The following is a 19,538-nucleotide window of genomic DNA, read 5'->3' as shown; positions in this document are numbered from 1 at the left end:
ACACATGATTTCTAAGGTTATAGGAAGCTTTCAAGCATTTATTTTGGTGCTTTTGCATTTTCAGAGAACTTACATGCAGGAGGAAGAGTTTTGTTGTTGTTGACACATATTGGTCAGAAGTATAAAGCAGGGTATGTAGCGGTGGGGTTTGAGATTCCAGCCTCCTCCACTGGTTTTCAGCACTGGACAGTCCTGCTTCTTGCTCCCAACCTTCTGGAGAGTAACAAGCCTTTCGAGCCTTGCCAGCCTGTTATTGTTTAGTTTTTATAACCCAGATGGATTGTAAGCTGATAGGTTCAAGGTGATGTCCCAATGGCTCTGCGTAGCACCACCGTGGCCCCACAGCAGCAGTGCCAGCATCAGGGTCCTGCCCTGGGGTCAGGCAGACCCGGGGATGCTATTGGTGTCATTGCATTAATTGCATTTCTGTTCCATTTGGCAGCTGGTGATGGAGTTCTGCGGTGCAGGCTCCGTCACCGACCTCATCAAGAACACGAAGGGGAACACCTTGAAGGAGGAGTGGATCGCCTACATCTGCAGAGAGATTTTACGGGTACGTGTCTGGAGGGAGCTGAATGCTGGGGGTTGTTGGAATGTGGCACTTGGTGCTCAGGGGACACGGAAAGCCTTTGGCTCCACAGGCTTCGTGGATGCTGTGCTGCCATGGGCTGGAGCCTCTGTGGTGCCTGCAGGCATGAATGATTCATGTGCTTGTATGATGCATAATAAATAAGCCCTGTTTAATGCCCTTTAGCTCTCTTGGTTCCCTGAATTTTAACCCTCCTTTTCCTTCCACAAAAATATAATTTCCTTTTGATATTAATAGGGCAAAGATTTATTTGCATTAGAATTACATTTTTAGTTAACAGGTGAGGACTGATAAAGTCTGTGGAAAAAAGAACCTTCATTATTAAAAAGCATCCTATGTTTTATTAAATCCACATGTCTCTGCCTTTAATGAGGATGCTGCAGCTTTTATACCCACAGTTTAAATGTTTGAATGAAATGTCTTAAAATGTGCCGTGCCAGAGTTTCATGTACTGGGAGATGGCAGCTTCAGCAAAGACTTGCCTGCATTTTGCACAGCTGAGGTCAGATGATGGGATTTTAATGGTTGCCTGACATCAAAACTTATTGCTCTGCAAACGGAGCATCTGTCCAAGAGAAAATAGAAATATTTGTGTGTAAGAAACCAGAGCCACTCAGGTGATAGGATGAAAGGAAATGGCCTCAAGTAGCACCAGGAAAATTTTAGCAAAAATTTCTTCATTGAAAGAGTTGCCAAGCACTGGAAAAAGCTGCCCAGGGAAGTGATGGATCCCCATCCCTGGAGAGATTTAAAACGTGTGGATATGTCTCTTAGGGACATGGTTTAGAGGTGGGCTTGGCAGTGTCAGGGTTACAGTTGAATTTGATGGTCTTAAAGGTCTTTTCCAACCAAAACAATTCCATGATTCTATGAAAGAAAATGAGGCAGAATGGTTGTTCTGAAAAAATGTGACTGACACTTAGGCTGCCATGGGTGTCCAGAGGTGACACAGCACTTCTCTGTTGATCCTGAATGCCCTGTCCACACCAACATGATGTGCAGAAGATGCTGGCACTGTAACAAATCAGCTGTTGTATGGACACTGCTTTCAGTGCCAGGAGGCCACAGTTACATGGGCTTATTTTAAATGTGTGAGCTCTCTGAGCCCACTTCTTAAAATAGTCCCTGGCAGTGAGTCAGAACCCAGCCACTGATTCATGTCCCAGGGCCACCATCGAGTGTCATCCCTTGATTTTGGCCCTGCGTTGGGGCTGTTGGTGGGTGACCTCCATAGGGTTTTGGGTGATGAAAGGCTCCCACCTTCATGCTGCAGAAGGTGGTTTACTCTTGGTTCAGACATTGATGGACAGTTGTAATTCTAACAGAAGGCTCAATCTCACGCTGTTGAAGGATTTATTGAAATTCAGTGGAATTTTTGCTTTACCTGCAATGCACAAAGGTGCCTCTAACCAAGTATAACATGGCTAAAAAAGGACTCCCATACAGATATAATCTATTCCACAGTGTTTTCCCAAGGTAATGAGCGTAAAATGACTAATAACTACCAGTAGTGATAGCAGAGATTCTTTTCTTCCTCAAATATGAATGTTTAATGTGAAATGTAAGCCTAATGCAAAATTAGTTTTTGAAGTAATCCATATTTTTCCTAAGCTGGCAATATAGGTGGATGTTACTTTGAAACTGAAATAATAAATGAATGAAATAAATATGTAGGTTGCGGAAGGAAATTAATGAGCTAATAAACCAGCAGAACAACAAAGCTAGTTTACCTTTAGCCTTTGAGACAGGCTTTTAATTTGAGCTATGTCTCTATTAGGGATATGTGCAAGTTATAACGTTTGTATTTGCATGGTAGCTTTTTTAATACAAGCGCCTCAGTGTATTGAAATCCAGTTTATTGGACCGATATAACAAGGGAATTGTTTCCTTCAGTTTCTGGATGATGGAAATACAGAAAGGAGACAAACCCATTCTATTATTTATGCTGCAGAAATGGCTCCCTAAGGCAAGGGAGCACATGGGGGAAATTATGTCTAGAGCTACGGAGGAATTTGGGTTAGTATGGGTTCCTGCAGAAACTTGAAAGGTTGGGTTTAATCCCTGTAGGATCAGTGGTTCCCTGCAGTGGGGAGCACCCGCTGAGGGACATAGAGCCCGTTGGGCCTCACCGGGCATGTCCTCCCAGCATGGGACACAGGACAGTGTTTGGAGCATGTGATAAACAAAAGCATTCTCGAGTGCTTAACTCCAACTGTGATCTTTTTGTTTCTGGAGCATAATTGGTTGAGGAGGAATGTCAGAAAATAACATGCTTTGAACTTGGATTCCTCTAACCTTTCTCTGAATTCTCCAGGGCTTGAGTCATCTACACCAGCACAAAGTAATTCATCGAGACATCAAGGGACAGAATGTATTGCTGACGGAAAATGCAGAAGTGAAACTAGGTAAGAGTGGGTAAGAGCTCTTGGAAACTGCGAGTGGGCTGGCTGGAGGGAAGCAGCAAAGCTGACTTGTACATGACCTGAAGAAAGGGGATGGGTACCAAGAGCTGCTCTGTGTTTTTTGTTATGTTGGCCTCAATAACATGACCTTGGGTGTTGGACCGAGTGCTGTGCCATAAACTGCTGGTGGTTGATGGCCGAGTTCTGTGTGCAAAGATGCACTTGCAGTGGTGTTACTGTTCAGACAGCTCTGCCATCAGATACAGGTTAAGCAACCAAGACCATTTTTTCATGCCCCAGATTGAAAATTGCCCTGTATGCATCACCAAGCATTATCAAAGGCTGTTTGCCTACTGCTACAGCTGCATAGTAGTGCCCTACAGGATCATGATCCATTCAGTTTAGTGTGACATAATCCAGACTCCTCTTCCAAACTAACCTGATGGAGAGAGCTTAATTTGCAAGAAGTACTCTGAAGTTAATATGTGATGTTAGCCACCCTGGAGAAGAGCAGGCATTCATGTGAAGATCATATGTAAGGCAATGGATCAGCACAGATGATGGGCTCATATTCTTAGTTGTTCAGCACCGATGTTATTAAGGCTGCCTCTGCACTTTTTAATTTATGATGGTGATGGAAGATCCCTTACACTGGGAACTGTGTGGTGCAAGCCTTGTTTTCCCATGCCTCTCCTCTCCCTTTACAGCAGAATAAAATCCCAGCTTAACAGATGGTACCACCAGCTCGTTTGGCTTTATGCTGGTGAAGATTCCCCTCCAAGGGGAAATTCTCTAGGGCAAATCTCCAGCCATTGTGTTGTGCAAAGTGTACTTAGTGGACCATAGAGTGTTCTCTCATTGGTTTGATTTCATCATTTTTTGCTTCATTTTGCAGCTCTCTGCTTGACATTTCCCTATGGGCCTGTGTCCTTGGCCCTTAGTTCCTTAAGTCTTTTGCATTTCTGCCATTTCCAGCAAGAATTTAGGTAGAAAAATGAGGCTTCCACCGATATTTGGCAGGCTTTAATTCAAATGAGCAAGCATAGAACAAAGACTGTTGGTTATTCATGTTGCTAACCCTGTTTCTCATTAGTATGAGGAACTGTGATTTCTTTTCATTGCCTCCTGGCAAGGAGGAAAAGGCACAGGGTTTCATAGAAAACCTGGACATCAGATGATCAGGTTTGTCCTTGATTGACCTCTGTTGATCCCAGCAGAGATCAAACAGGAATGTCGCTGGCCGCATCTTTCTTTCCTGGCGGTGCAGAGTTGTTCTGAATGAACACAATGTTTTACATTCAGCAGAAGAGTGTTGCTCAGGTTTGTCTCTGACCTTACAATGCCCCGTTGTGTCTCTGATCCACAGTGGATTTTGGTGTCAGCGCTCAGCTGGACAGGACGGTGGGCAGGAGAAACACCTTCATTGGAACGCCTTACTGGATGGCCCCCGAGGTCATCGCCTGCGATGAAAATCCCGATGCCACTTACGACTTCAAGGTACCTAAACCAGCATCTTCTCACTCAGGAATTCAGTATATCCTTGCAGCTTTGAAAAAGTACACTGACAGGCAGCGCAGTCTCCTCCTGCTTTCTGGCTGAGGGATTTTGAGATGCCAGTGCAGGTCCAACGTGAATATTTGTTGTGCTGTTCACGTATCCAAATTTACTGTGAGGAAGTCATTCCCCATGCTGAGAAAGGTGTCAGACTGAGGCTTCCTACCTGCTACCCTGCTTTTTGGTGCTGTGTGTTTTTAAATACTCCAGTCAAACATGCTGTATTTGCTCTATTTACTCTGGAGAGAAGTCAGGTCAGGTTTAGAAAGGGCAAAATCATATCTTCTGGCCTGCAGGCTGATATTCGCAGGGAGATCTGAAGGCTGCCACACAATCAGACATTTAGGGGGCTGACCTACTTTTTACATGTCTCTCTAGTCTGTTTGAAGTTTATTTTTGGATCAGTGGCAGCACAACATCACTGCTGAGTTATTATGTGGCACAGAGCCCTGTGCCATGCAGCAGGTCTGCAGGAGTGTTAGGAGTCCCACCTGCCCATTCAAACAACAGTGAGACCTGATGGTTAAAGCAGGGAGAGCTTAATATATTTTATCCTTTTTCTGCCTTACTACAAATTTCTGGACACACACCTGTAGAAATATCCCTTGACTTTTTATGCCTTTGTTTTTTGAAGTGTCCAGAACTTGAATTTCTAGCTGCAAACCTCCTAAGGTCCACTGAGCATGTCCAGAGAGGAGGGCAGGTCACTGACACATGAACTCTGGGGGGAAAGCTCAGACATAGGTAAAGCTCACTGGACCTCTGTTCATGCACGTGCTGAAAGGTCACTTTACAAGATGATGTTTAAAAAGGACTTTGAGACCCCCTGGTGTGGGCTGCTTTCTAGCAACAGAACACTCCAGTGTAACAGTGCCACAGTCCACTATCATGGGACTGTTTGGGGTGCAATTACTGATCATTCAGAGACATTTTTGAGAGACATGCTGCTATTGCAGCCATTTAAGTGCATCAGTCAACTTTTGAACTGATGTTTTTCCAGAGAGCAGCTTTCCAGGCTGGGTTCAGACTCAGGGTTACAGAAATCATTAATGATAAGGGCACGCAGAAATAGCTTAATCTGCAATTACTTATTACTCTTTGATTAACCAATTACAACAGGCACTTCCTCAGCTCTGCTGATGGCAGTGCTTCATGGCAGGGCTGCACCCCACTCTAGCTGCTCCCACCACTTCTCCACCACCAGCTGCCTGTGCAACGCTCTCGTTCATCACAGCTTTTTATTATTATTATTTTTTTAAAAAAGGACTGATATCTTCATAGGCTGCTTTCTGCCCTCTGAAATCCCTGAGGATTTTCCTCTTGCCAGAATAACTAGGGCACTTAATATGCCGTTGACTGATGCAGAGGCTCCAGGACCAGAATCCCTCCATTGTCCCCCAGGATCAGATGCTCGTAGCGTCTCTGAAGTTGGCACTGACCATTTTCCTGTGGCTGGGGGTGTGGAACACAAGGCTGATTGCTGCCGACACGCTCACTCTCGGAGCTCCTGGGGAATTGGGAGCCACTGGACATTAGTCCCTTCCCGGGATCACATCCCTGCACCTGATGCTCTTGCTTTGAAGTTGAGGGGGGGAGGATGTAAATTATAATTATTCCTTTTAAAAGGGATGCAAATCAGATGCTCTCTGGTTTAGCCGACCGGCTTAAAATACTGAATACAAAAGATGAGATTTATAGGGTGAAAAAAGGACTCCTCACAGGCTTAATCTGTTGGACAAAAAGCCTCTGATCTCACTGTTTTCTTAGCCAGAAAGAGATGCCTGTGTAATCTATGGAAGGAGGCAGTAAATACCTCCTCACATAAATAAACCACTTTTAAAAAGAACAAATAAAACCCCCACATTGTTGAGGTTATTTGTTGATTTTTTTTCCCCAGCCAGTCCTCCTTTTTTCTTTAAAGATATCTTGTCAATAAACTTAGAATCAAAAGGAGGGGGAGAAAGAAGCCTGCTTCCCTTCCCAAGTCAAGGCAATGCAAATATATTAGCACATCATATCTTTGCTGGATGGACTGAAAAGCTTTTCAGCCTCAAAAATAAAAACCACACAAAAACCCCCTGAATTCAAGATCATTATAAAATGTGTGCTTCCTGCTGAGTTTTCTGCTTTCTCTGGGAGACTTAGAGAGGTGATAATCCCTTTCTGTATTGCTCCAGCTTTAAGATCACTTGGCATCTTGCATATAATACTGGGCACCTCAATATGGAAAGACACATTAGGAATTTGGAAGGAGTTCAGTGGCAACCCTGAGGGAAGGGGTCATGTGTGCTGAATCATGTGGAAAGACTGTGATAATTAAGTATGCAGCAGAAATCCCAGCTGACCAGAAACAAAGAATGGATGAGACTGTACTGTGAAAGGGATGGAAATAAGATTTGAGAAAGAATTTTTAAGCAGGTACAAAGATGTGTAGCAAGGGCAGCATTTGTTAAGGGAGAACTTGAGTCAAAAATGAGGAAAAGTGCCTTCAAATTGAAAATCCGAGTTGTCTTTCTTGGAGGGTGAATGTGCAAAGGTGCTTGTGGTTACTAGAGGCTCCCTTCAGCTCTGGCTGAGCTTTTGGGACTCTGTACTGGGAAAAACAACCTTTCTGGGATTTGCTCGCTGAATGGCAGGTTTAAAGGCTTGAGGCAGTTTGGAAAGGGCAGCTCTTGAACTGGAGAGGAGAAAGCTGAAGTGGGACTGCAGGGACGTGGCACAGAGCAGAGTGAAGGGAGAGCATGATGTGAGAGCTGGAGTTGCAGGAGGAAGAGTGGAAGGCAGAGTCCATCCCTTCCACCTTGAGATGAGTTGATCAGAGTCCAGTTCCCATTCCAGCAGGTGCTGCATTGTCAATATTTAGCAACCCTATATATGGTGTCCAGAATAAGCGTGTCCCTGGGCAGTGTCCCCACCATGGCTGCTGGGAGTGGTGCCAGCAAGGTGGCCGTGTCCCACACCAAAAATACCTTGAAAGTTTTGAAATAAATCTTGACATAAACAGCAGGGTTGGGAGACTCTTCTAAAACTCCAGCACATGGCAGGAGGATGAGGCAGTGTCTGAGATGTGAGTCTGGGGGCTTGCAGAGGACCTGGCTCCCAGGGCTGAGCCCTCAGGGCTGGGAAGAGCCCTGCTTCCCCCTCACCTGGTGCCTGATGCTGTGACAGTGCTCCCTTATGTCACAAATGTCCCTCTGCTTTCTTTTACAGAGTGACTTGTGGTCTCTGGGGATAACAGCCATCGAGATGGCGGAAGGTGCTCCCCGTAAGTAGAGTCATTCCCTCTGTGTTCATTGACCCTGGGGTGTGACGTGCTGGGGTTTGCTGAGCACCAGCCAGCGCTCGGTTCTGTGCAAGAAACACCATGCCGAGGTTTTCCCAAGCATCCTGGGCTCACTGAGATGGAGCTTGCAGCATCCATGGGGACAAAGCTGCCAGGGCAGCGTGGCCTAGGAGACAGGATAGGCACTGAGCACATGGCGCTGTGTGACTTACCTGAGCGCTCTGGGACTCAGTTTCCTCAAATAAAGTGCAGATGAAGAAGGGGTGGAGGACTGGAAGCAGGTAAAACACTGCTCCTCAGAGCTGCTGTTTTACCAGCCTCCACAGTGACACCAGCAGTGACATGCTGGGTTCACCTGGGGCACCTGCACAGGCCATCCTGCCAGGGCTCTCAGCATTACCCTGGGGCTGTCCTTGCACAGTGGTAAGTGCAGGTAAATAGAGCAGAGCATCGTGACACATGGTGCAGCTGCCCCGTGCTCCAGGCCCGTCGCTGTTGGCGCCTGGGTGGGTGCTGAGGACCCAGAACTGCAGGAGCACAGGTGTCCCCAGCCATTCCCTGCCACTGCTGGGGACACACACACCACTTGGATGGGGATGTCAGCTCTCAGCTGCCATGCAGGTCTTGTAGCCTCAGAGGAAACTCGGGTCTCCCCTGTTGGATGTCCACGTTTAATGCCTCTTCTTGCAAATTGCAGCTCTGTGCGACATGCATCCCATGAGAGCCCTCTTCCTCATCCCCCGCAACCCAGCCCCAAGGTTGAAATCAAAGAAGTGGTGAGTCTCTTTCTCAATATTCAGCAACTGTGAAACTGGTTCTGGAGCACCTTGTTTCTGCAGCCCAGGCTGGGTGTTTGTGTTTACATTTGTACAGCTTCAGGGGTTGGTGATGGTCTCCAGCATCACTCCGGTGAGTGTAGGTTTGGGTCTTGATCTCCTATGGAGAGGAAATTTGGGTTGAAGGATCCACTATGGGATGGAGGGCGTCCTTGGAAGGCAGAGAGAGCCAGACTCTCACACTGCCGTTTCACAGGGCGGTGTCAGCTTTTCCAGGGCGCTTTGTGCAGCCTGAAGTCTGATGACACTTTGCTTGGCTCCTGTTTCTTTCCAGTCAGGTTCCGTTTTCAAGTGGAAATATGTATCCAGGCCAAAAAAGGATAGTTTATCTTGGAAGCCCAGGAATGCGGAGATTTGTACTTAGTTTGGGCTTTATTTTAAAATTTTGCAGGAAAAGATACGTCACTGTTTTGGAAAAAAAAAAAAAGGCAAGGCATGCCAATAAAAACCCGCAGGAAAAATATTCTGAAGCCCAGCAGATGTTGTTTTGTTACTGTATGTTCTGTATTAATGGAAGTGGAGTCCTTAAAAACACTTGTCTTTGGTTCGTGCTGTTTGCCTGCCCCTGGTTCAGCAGTGGTTTGGTCAGGAAAGATTTGCCAGAGGTTGGAGAGACAGCCCTGTGCTCCCAGATAGGCTGAACTCCCAGAGGGAAGTTTTGTCTTAATCCTTGAAATTTTGCTTATTATCTTATTGAAGACACACACACACAGAAAAAGGAGAAGAGCATGCTGTAGGTATGGAAAACACTTGGTGCCACAGCAGCAGGTGTTTAGTTGCTGGGACAGGAATGAGAGGGTCTTGGAGTCCTCTGCATCCAGTGCATGGTTGTCGGGGTTTTAGGAACAACCCCTAAAAACTCACTCAGGCTTTGGCACGAGGCATCTCAATTTTGTTAGCCTGATCATCAGCTGCTCCAATACCAAACCAGGAAGGGAGGGACCATTCCCAGCTGGCTCTGCAGAGAGTGTCAAAGATTCTCGTTCTCCTTGCACAACCTTTTGAGGATACCGTTAGTCAGCTGAGAAAATTGTGTAGATGTTTGTTTTCTGCCAGATCACCAGCTCTTTCATTATCCTCACTGCTACAGCACAATATGGATTGTGAGACTTCAGAGTTTATTCTTCATACCGAAGTGCTGTTTATTCAGCAAAGGTTCACTCTGCCTCCAGGCAGAGGGGAGCTGATGAAAGCAGGTTTTGAGCAGGACATTTCTCCTAAAGGTGGAAGTTGTGTTTTAGTCCCTGCCCTGACATACTGTGACGTGCTTTGTGCAAGGTGGAATGTTCCTTGGCACCACCTTCTCCGTGCATGTCCGACAGCTTCCTCAGGTTTGCACATCTCGTGGTGTCTGCCCAGGGTCAGTTGGTCAGTCTAGTGCTGTGCCATGCCAGGGGTGGCATCCTGGCTGCTTTGAGAGAAGGATCTCCTGGGAAGTCGTAGTGTCATGAAACTCCAGCTTCAAGGGGAAGCCTGGTGCTCACCTGGCCTCTGCTACCCCTCCACGAGCAAGCAGGGATCCCTGGTCTCCATCAGAGCTGGGACACATGTACCTCAGGCAGCTCAAACCAAATCCATCTTCCAAACTTTCATTGCAGTGGGAAACTCCAAAGCATCCAAATAAAGCTCTACCAACTCCACCAATTCCTTCAAAGCAAATTTTTTCAGCATTTTTAATGTGACTCTGGGCAGATTTGCTGTCCTTGGCTCATTTCTCAGCTGGAGGTTTTGGGCCTTGCCAGGATGGGTCCTGGAATTCTGCACGCCCATCCCAAGAAGAGTGGAGATGCTTGACCAGGCTTTCTTGGTGGGTTCCTGGCAGTCAGTGAGCTGGTTTTCACAAACACAGGTCGCAAGAGGAAAGCAAAATGAAGAAGGTTCAACTTGAACCTTGAGTTTGTCCTTGCTTTTGTGTGCAGCAACACATAAATAAAAGTACACCAGGTGGGCAAACCATTTTTTTCCTTACTTGAAAGAAATAGTAAAGGCACTCCAGCACCTTTGAGGGTAAGTTAGGGAAAGCCAAGAGGGAATACTGGCATGGGAGCCTGCCCCGACTTGAAAATTGCAGAGAGGAAAATAATTTTGTTGCTCACTAAATACTTGAACTGGCTTTTTAAATAGTGCTGTTCCTATGAAAGTGAAGTCTTTGGTGTATCACTTTCTTTCCCAATTAAAAACAGCCAGCAACGAAGCTTTATTTTCTTCTTCCCATGTTTCACAGGCAAAATGAACTCGAACTTTAGTAATTTTGTTCCCATAAACCTTCCCTAGACCTGCCTTGTAAGAGACACAAAACCTCTTTGTTAATGAGGTGATATTTGCACTGTGAGACCACTTTTCATCCAAGCAGCTGCAAAGACTTTGCAAACATTGATTTAAGCTTTAGAAACCTCAGGAGCTAGAGGATCAGTGTTTCAGGAAGGTGAGCTGACCTGGGCCTGGGGAGGGGATGAGGCATGTGATGGTGTCCTCCTGGATCAGAGCCAGGGAGAAAGCCCTTGTCTTCTGCTCCAGCTCCAGTGAGGGCTGAACTATGTGACTGGGCAGGCTTGCTTTTTTTAGAGAGGAAGATTTTGGGAAATCCAGAGGCCTGAGCTGGTCCCTGTCTGTGGCTGCTCAGCCAGCTCAAGGGTGCAAAGGTGTCCTAGGCCATTGCAGGGCACTGGGACCCCCATCCTCGAGAGATGGGCAAACCCATCACTTACTGCAGGATAACTTCTTGGCTACTTCACCTTGACCGTGTTTGCACATGCTCTGGACCACACATCCAGGACTGGAGCCTCTCCAGCTTCACACCAACAAGGGAGAATCATATTTTAGAAGCGGATTTTTTTTGAGCATCGCATGGATTATCCCTTCTGGATACACCGAGACACTGGGTTTCTCAAGGCAAGGTGGGGAAGGAAGATTTGCTTGTTAATAAAGCTGGAGGGAGGATTTAATTGGGTCCAGTAGTGTATTTTATTTTTGCATCTCAATTTGTATGGATTAGCACTTAAAAGATAAATCAATTTTAGCCTGACAGCTTAAAAGTAAAATCCCTGAAAGCTTATTGTTTTACTTCTAATGCAATTCTGTAGTATCTGTTGGCTTCTGACATTAATTTATATTCATTTTCTTATTTGCTAAAGCAACATAGGCTATAGCAGCCTGTCAACATCTTCCTTTCTTGTAAATCCCTGTTCTCTTGGGTTTATAATGTGGTGAAATTAGTTCCAGGAAAACTTGTGATGTGCAACACTTGAGTCTAAGAGAAATTTGTTTATTAAAGATTTGACCGAAACTGTTTTAGCTGAGATTGAATGGAACTTTGTGGGCAGGCAGGCTGTGAAGAGGCCACAGCTCTGCCATTCACAGCCACGTTCCCCCCTCTGCCCAAGCCATGCTGCCCAAAGGGAATGTCCTATTCACTTCCATGATCAGGGAGTCCAGGGCATGGTGGCCCCCTGGATCTGGTGGGTTAGTGATGCTTCTGAGAGAGCAGGGAAGGGCTGCAGGCAGCAGCATTGCCTGGAGGTTGCCAGAGCTTTAACAAGCCATTTAATGTTGGGAGGTTAAATCTAAAACAAAAATCAACTTATCTTGTCCCACTCATGGGGCCCGGGGCCATAAAATATGAGAAACAATCTATTAAGGAATTATGTTTATATCTGTATGTGTTGTCTCTCATTTCTACCTGCAGTTTCACAGGTCAGAGGGAAGGGAGGAGGAACACTCTCTTGCTTTTTTCTTGGTTGCCATTGGTCACTTCTGGCTGTGGTGATTCCACAGTCTTACTGATGGTTCCCAGCTTTCTGCAGACTGAGAAGAATAGTGGTTTCTCTTAATTGCACCAGGAATTTACAGATAGGAGCATGCATGGGAAGAGCAGAAGATGAAGTGATAAAGGGTGCGTGTGATGGTGCAGCTTTGAGAGATCATGGGAATCCTTTTGGAAGGATTGCATCTGAGCAAGAACTGTGTAGCAGCCAAAAAATCTTCTCAAATACCCACAGGTTTTTCATCTTCTAATAGGAGAATTGATATATTTACCTATTTTTTTTCTGTACCTTCCTTTCCTGTCCTTGACCAGGTCTAAAAAGTTTCAGTCCTTCATTGAGAGCTGCCTAGTGAAGAACCACAGCCAGAGACCAACCACAGAGCAGCTGATGAAGCATCCCTTCATCCGAGACCAGCCCAACGAGAGGCAGGTCCGCATCCAGCTCAAGGACCACATCGATAGGACTAAAAAGAAGCGAGGCGAGAAAGGTGAGTGCAGAAGAGAGGAGAGTTAGTGGAGAAGCAGCACCCTGGGCAGCCCTTGACCCCTGCCGTGTGCTTGGGGATCCCTGTTGTAGAATCCCAAGGCACATCCCTGTGGGCAAAGGGTGTGGGTAGGAGAAGGAAGGCAGAAAGGACCGGGTTGCTTGTGGTCTCAGTTCCCCTCATTCAGATGGCTGAGTTTGTTTGCAATCTGGTTGAGTTCAGTGGTGTGATCCCTTGTGTGACCACTCTTCCTACAGTTTTGAGGTCAGATTGTTGTGTTTGATTTGATTCCTCTCAGTCCCTGAAATGAAAATAAATACTCATAACAAACCAGTGGGTGTTCATACCAAACAGACAGGTGACTGTCATTAGAGCTAATCAGTGTTTTTAAATATTCTTTTTTTCCTGATGAAAAATAGTGTGTGGTTTTCTTTTTTTTTTTTTGTCCAGGTGGTAATTTCCACATGGAACATCTAAGCTTTGATTCATTAAAGTGCGTGTATAAAATATACGTTTACATAGATACGTCCTGGCATGTGGGAGGGTGAAGCTGCTAAGCTGAATTTTCCCCAGCTCACGTATTTCGTGCCCAGTCTGTTGATCTACGTGACATCCACGCTGCACCAGCGATGGCAGAGTTGTGCAAATGAACATCGAGATAAGACCCTTGCCCCAAAGCAATTCCGCTGACTAGGAATAACCTATTAAACTGAATGTTTTCAGTGAACTCTCCAAGCCCTATCAAAGTCCTCTGCAAGAAAGATCAGATAGCAGAAGAAACTTGTTAAAGTATTCAGCAGCTTGTGAACTGAATTTTAATTTGAAAGCTCATTTGTAGAATCCGGAAAATTAATACGTTGCTATTTCTCTTCTTATTGGTAGCGGAATTAATTTTTCATGCGTACCTTCCAGCCCCTTGTAATAGATTTCACTACAATCAAAACAATAAAATGGGATCCCAGTGAAGTATTAAATGTGTTTAGTCTGGCAAATGAAGGCTGGACCCTAGAGATGGAGAGTAATTGGATAAATGTGGGCCTTTCTTTTACTGTAATTCCCTTCATCCGATAAAGATGATATCCCAACAGAAACTGCAGTGTATAGCGCAACACTGCAGTGGGCTTTAATGTGGATATCTTCATTGCTTGGAAATTACATGGATTTGCATAGGAAGAGCATATGTTTAGGGAAAGAGGAGTTAGTACCTTCAGAGCCATGGTTAAATCCCACCCTCCAGTGACTGTGGCTTCAATAGCTTGTGGGGCACCTCCCACTGCAGAACCCTCCTGAAGAAGGGGGTCACTCACTGTCATATGGGAATAAATTCTAATTTCAAGGACACCCCCAGTGACTGTGGCTTCAATAGCTTGTGGGGCACCTCCCACTGCAGAACCCTCCTGAAGAAGGGGGTCACTCACTGTCATATGGGAATAAATTCTAATTTCAAGGACACCCCCATCTTTGCATTGAGGGGCTGTGGCTGTCAAGGCTGTTTCCCGCTGTGCTGGTGCTGCCCATGGTGCACCAGCTGGGACTGCATCCCTCTTCCCAGCTGGCACAGGTTTGTGAGGTGCCAGCACCCAGGGAGACCACCTCTGCTTCCCTGGCCTTCCAGCCCCCCATAAAACCAGAAAATGAAGAGCAGTAATGCTGCTTATTCTTAGCCATGCAAGAAGAGTCTGTTCTGTATTCAGAGCTCTGGAGTTTTCAGCCTCTGAAAAAAACAAATGAGTCCAGCAAAGGGCACTGATGAGCTATTCTGTTCCTAGATGAGACAGAGTATGAGTACAGTGGAAGTGAGGAGGAGGAGGAGGAAAATGACTCTGGAGAGCCCAGGTAAGAATCAGCATTTCATTTCTGCCCTTATGTCCCTTTAGCTCTGTATAAAATCAGCTTGAATTATGGGCTCATATGAACTAGAAATGGAAAAAGGACACTTTGAACACTGAGTCCTGTTCCCTGGCAGAACAGAGGATATTTATCCTCACTGCTGGGTGGTGCGTGGGTATAAACTGATGCTCCAAATCACCTTAGCCAAAAGCTGGGGAAGACAACCTGGGTACCCCATTGCCTGTGGGACCTGCATCACAGCAGGATGCTGTCATGGGAATGTGGATATTGAGATATGGAAAAACATGAGATGAAGTTAAAGAAGACTAAAATGTGGTTCCTTACATCCAAGTGTAACTCCCTATTTCCATGTAACTTTTCACCATGAAACCTCCCCCAGTGCCACTGCAAGCACCGTGGGGCTGGAACTTTCTTTGGTGACATTTTTCAGAGCTGTTGTAATTAGTATCAGGTTATTCCATTATTTCACCGAGATAATGTAGTATTTTAATAGCTGGCAGTGATTCATGCTAAGTGTGCTTTGTGCACAGCTAAATATAGTGTTGTACCACTGCAGCACCAGAGGCTTTGGTTAGGAACTTCATGTAAGGGAAACCTTTAGCAAATAAATGGTGGCCATGGCGGGCCATGGGCAGAGCACTGTGTCTACCACCCTGCTCTGACACTTGCAGTCCCCCCATCCCTCCATCTTCTGCTGCCCACGCTCTGTTGGGTGTTTGGATGCTGTTTGGATGGAGGAGAGAGGGGCCACGTTGGAAAATCACCTCCCTTGGCAAGAGGTTTAAGGATGCGGGGAGGGGATCTTCTCTGATGCCTCTGTCCTGTGCAGCTCCATCCTGAACCTGCCCGGGGAGTCGACGCTGAGGCGGGATTTCCTGCGGCTGCAGCTGGCCAACAAGGAGCGTTCGGAGGCGCTGCGGCGGCAGCAGCTGGAGCAGCAGCAGCGGGAGAACGAGGAGCACAAGCGGCAGTTGTTGGCCGAGCGGCAGAAGCGGATCGAGGAGCAGAAGGAGCAGAGGCGAAGGCTGGAGGAGGTAACTGGCCAGAGCCGAGCGATGGGCTGGCAAAGGCAGGCTTGGGGTGGAACAGTGGGATTTCTGGTAGCAGGTCCCAAGTGACTGTTCTCAGCCTGATTTAAGAAGGTCATGTCCTGGTCTCCCTAGTGAGTAATCCCAAACCTTTTTGTTACACTGGTCAAACCCCCCTGCTCATCCTTGTGGCATACCCACCTCCAACCACTCTCCTCACCACAGTAAGTGCTGCCAACTCTTGTGAAGGTAGTGGAACTGGTTGGATATAAATAAACCATTGAAATGCCAAACTTAAAGGGATCCCTGGAACTATTGAGCAGAGTTAACCCATTATTGGTGTGACAGTTGTATTCAGTCGAGATGGGCAAAACTCATACTGATCCAGGCACCTGTCAAGTTCATTATCGTTATTTGCTGCTGTGGACTGTTACAGTTGAAAAGAGGCTGAAAAGCTCAATTTGCCCTTTCCCCAGATCCATATGCCATTTGTGTCCCATTTAATCCCTAATTTCAACTTCAGTCCTCACAGTCCCTGCCAATTACAATTTCTCTTGCAGGGGAGGGGCAGATGCCTGCCTGACTTGTGCAATGATCCATATGTGCCCCGAAGGATAAGATTTCATTACCCTTGTCTTAACACACCAGCTACAAATGCGATCGGTCATAAAATTATCCACCCCATTTAAAATCCAGCTGCAGGATTTGACCGTGTGACTTTGGGTGTCCCTGAGCTGCTCAGCCTGGCCATGGTCTCTGTAGGAAGTGCTCGCTTTTGCTTTAGCTCTTGGTTCTTGGATTGCAGAAGTTCACAAAAAAACCCCCAGGCTTTTCCCCATCTCTTGGGGTTTTGATGGGGTTTTGCACAAAGACACCCATTGCCTCGAAGTGAACTCATTCCAAGAGACTGATTGAAAGGTTCATACTTTAAGGGTCATTAAATTAGCTTTCCAAAGAGGTCACCAATATTTCTGAAGAAAGGATTTGCAGTAAATGGACTACTAGAGCAGCCACCCCCTTAATTTGCACGAATCAGAGATCTGTTACTGTGGTCACCAGACTCTCCCTGTGCTGGGTAATGCCTGCAGGCCAGGGGCACAGACAGGAAGGAATTTCAGGCAGCTGATGGTGATGATGATGGTGATGGTATGGCCCCTCTTCGAGGTGGTCCTCTGAGCCCCTCCAGGGCAAAAATCAACACAGGCAAATCCCAGGCAAAGCATTTTTTCAGTCTGGTAAATATGTAGGTCTGTCCTGCTGTCAGAGAGCAGAGTACAGCATGTTCAATACTTTGTAGATCAGGCTTCTTCCCAAGGCTGGTGAACTGCTTTGAGAGAGGACAAGGTTTGCACATAGATGCACCCTGAAATCCCCTGCCCCAATGGATGTTTATCTGAGGACTGTTGAAGGAAGCCTGGCTCTGCCTTTGTCCCAGCCCTCTTGCTGCAAGCGGTACGGGAACAGAACAACAGCAGAATAAAAGCAGACACGAGATTAGCTGCAATCCTGTAATGAACACAATGCTTGCTGCTGTATTAATATGTTCTCTTCACATAGAAGAAAATTATTCTCTCTTTGCTGCTTCCCAGGCAGGTTTTGAATGGAGGACTAATCCCCTTGCTAAGCTGGCGAGCTCTGCCCTGAGTTACGGAGTCTCTGCCTTGCTGGGCCGGGCTCTGTGCAGCCCCCCAGGCTTTGCCAGTTCCCCCTGTTCTTTCCCCAAGTCATTAAAAGCTAATGCCACCATAGCCAGGATTTAAAACTAATGCCTCTGTTTGTAGTGGCTCTAACAGCTGCCTTACACCTTTCAGACCTAATTTGAAAGGGAGTTAGGTGCTGGAGCAAAGCTGACAAAGAGGTGTTTCCATGCTCCTGCTGTGTCAGAGAAGTGGGGAAAGACAGACTGTAGCTGAAGGGCATCCTCTGCCCACCCTGGTGTGACCAGCCCCATGAGCTCAGCCAGGATTAGGGCAGATGCTGGGGCCAGCTGGCAGCTGTGGTAGCCCCAGCATCTTCTCAAGTGCCCATCTTCTCAGGTCCATCTGGCCAGGTTTAGCTTCATCTGCATCTCCAGACACAAAGTGAGCTCTGCTCTCTATTAGACACTGTTTGCGTGGCAAGGAAGAAACAGCTGAGTTGCTTTGGTGAGGATTAAAGCAGGAGTCCTTGAAAGAGATATAGACCTCCTGTTGCAAATGCTGTGGGTTGTGGCAGAGGTGCTGCTCCCCAGCGTGGCCAGTTGTGGCTTTGTCAGCTGCAAGGTGCTATATATCTGCTGGGGGCTGCTGTGGGAAAACCAGAAAAGTAGTAGATGCAGGGATCAGCAAACAGAGTTTCATTGCTGCTGCAGGGATATAGTTTGGTGTTTGTTCTTCCCAGATATTTTGGGGCAGGAAGCATCTGATGGCCAGGCAGAGGTACCCGACAGCAGCTGTCACAGCTGTGCTGACTGTGATATCACTACCCTGAGGCACCACACTCACTCCAACCACGTCACTGCAGTTTTGCTCCAGAGAGCAGCACTGCTCCAGCACTTGTACCCATCCCAACAGTACCTAAAGGCTTCAGCAGCAGTCAGGCTGCTGCAGTTTGGCCTCTGTGCTTTTTCCTCCACTAGCTTTGCACTAACTTTCATTGATGACTCTTGGCCACGGATTTATTTTGGTTGATGGGAACAGGATTTCTTCCATGCTGCTTTACGGTCCGACTAAGATGGGATGTGCCTCCAGCCAGCAGCACTGGACCAGCAGATCTCTGGGAGGAGAGGCCAGTGGAAGACTCAGATTACTGGTTTTTCAAAATAAAGTTGACCTTTAAAACCCAATAGAGCAACCAGGACACATAAACCCTTGGAGCTGGTGGCTTTTGGGGCTCCTAAGTCAGCCTGTCCAGTACTGCCAAGCATGTTACTGTGTTTATAGAAAGAGCTGTGACTTGTCATAAGACACTGTGGAGGTTGCCAGGCTGAGGGAGTGAGTTGTCATTTCGGCCCAAGTGCAGCTCCAAAAGGATTGACTTAGGAGGATGCTAGGCTTAGAAATGCCTGGAGTTAATTTGTACTGGAGATGCACAGCAAAAGAGCTGGAGAAAGGCCTGCTAGTGGGATAACTGGTCCATTCCTCTGTCAGTGCAGACCTTCAGGAGGGTTTTTTGTGTTTTTTCTAGTCTTGTCTTTAAATACTGCCAGTGGTAAAGCTCCTACCATTTCTCATTCCTCACCCAGTAGAGCTCAAAATGAAGAGATCCCTTTTATTCTGTCACCTAGATCTTCCTAAATTGGGATTTCTGAACCTATCACAAAGTACCTCCCATTTTAGGGCCATTTTGGGGAAACCTACCATCTCATAGTGTTGCTCCAACAATAGCATCAAATGCATATATTAAAAAGTCTAGTGAGGAAATCTTCCGGTGGTCTTTTGGTGCTGCCCCCAAGACCGGCTGCCATCCTTCGCGTGTCTCCTTGCATCTGTCAGACACTTGGGCCTCCTTTTTCAACAGCTGACCAACTTCCTTCTCTGAGGCTGAATCTTCTTCCAGGCAGACAAAGAGATTTAGATGTGCAGCTGTCTTTAATTGTGGTGGAAATAAAAAATGCCCAAGCTGGCTTTGGAACTGGGACCTTCATGGGAAATCAGTCGAAGTTTTGGGTTCCCTCGTGCAGAAAGTTGGTCTCGTGAATTTAAACTGTGCAGTAGAATTAACCCTCAAATGAGAGAATTAAATATCAATAGATCAAATAGCACTAAG

At 46.5% G+C, this 19,538-nt stretch overlaps 1 protein-coding gene across 6 annotated transcripts in view; it reads left to right on the top strand.

Annotated features, from left to right (window-relative positions):
- TNIK (TRAF2 and NCK interacting kinase) overlaps positions 1-19,538 on the top strand; it is a 153,289-nt gene that overhangs the window by 91,429 nt on the left and 42,322 nt on the right. For all 6 annotated transcript variants that reach the window (XM_051781684.1, XM_051781686.1, XM_051781682.1 and 3 more), the window contains exons 5-12: positions 443-553; positions 2,904-2,994; positions 4,358-4,488; positions 7,756-7,810; positions 8,526-8,604; positions 12,740-12,915; positions 14,682-14,748; positions 15,593-15,797. In XM_051781684.1, coding sequence (XP_051637644.1) covers positions 443-553; positions 2,904-2,994; positions 4,358-4,488; positions 7,756-7,810; positions 8,526-8,604; positions 12,740-12,915; positions 14,682-14,748; positions 15,593-15,797 — 915 coding nt within the window. The remainder of the gene's footprint in view (positions 1-442; positions 554-2,903; positions 2,995-4,357; positions 4,489-7,755; positions 7,811-8,525; positions 8,605-12,739; positions 12,916-14,681; positions 14,749-15,592; positions 15,798-19,538) is intronic.

Source organism: Manacus candei, unplaced genomic scaffold (genome assembly GCF_025592945.1).
Source record: "Manacus candei isolate 608988 ecotype Guabito, Panama unplaced genomic scaffold, ASM2559294v1 h1tg000015l, whole genome shotgun sequence".
NCBI lineage: Eukaryota > Metazoa > Chordata > Aves > Passeriformes > Pipridae > Manacus > Manacus candei.
The sequence above is the reverse complement of the archived record's forward strand: the minus strand, read 5'-3'. Positions and strand labels throughout refer to the sequence as shown.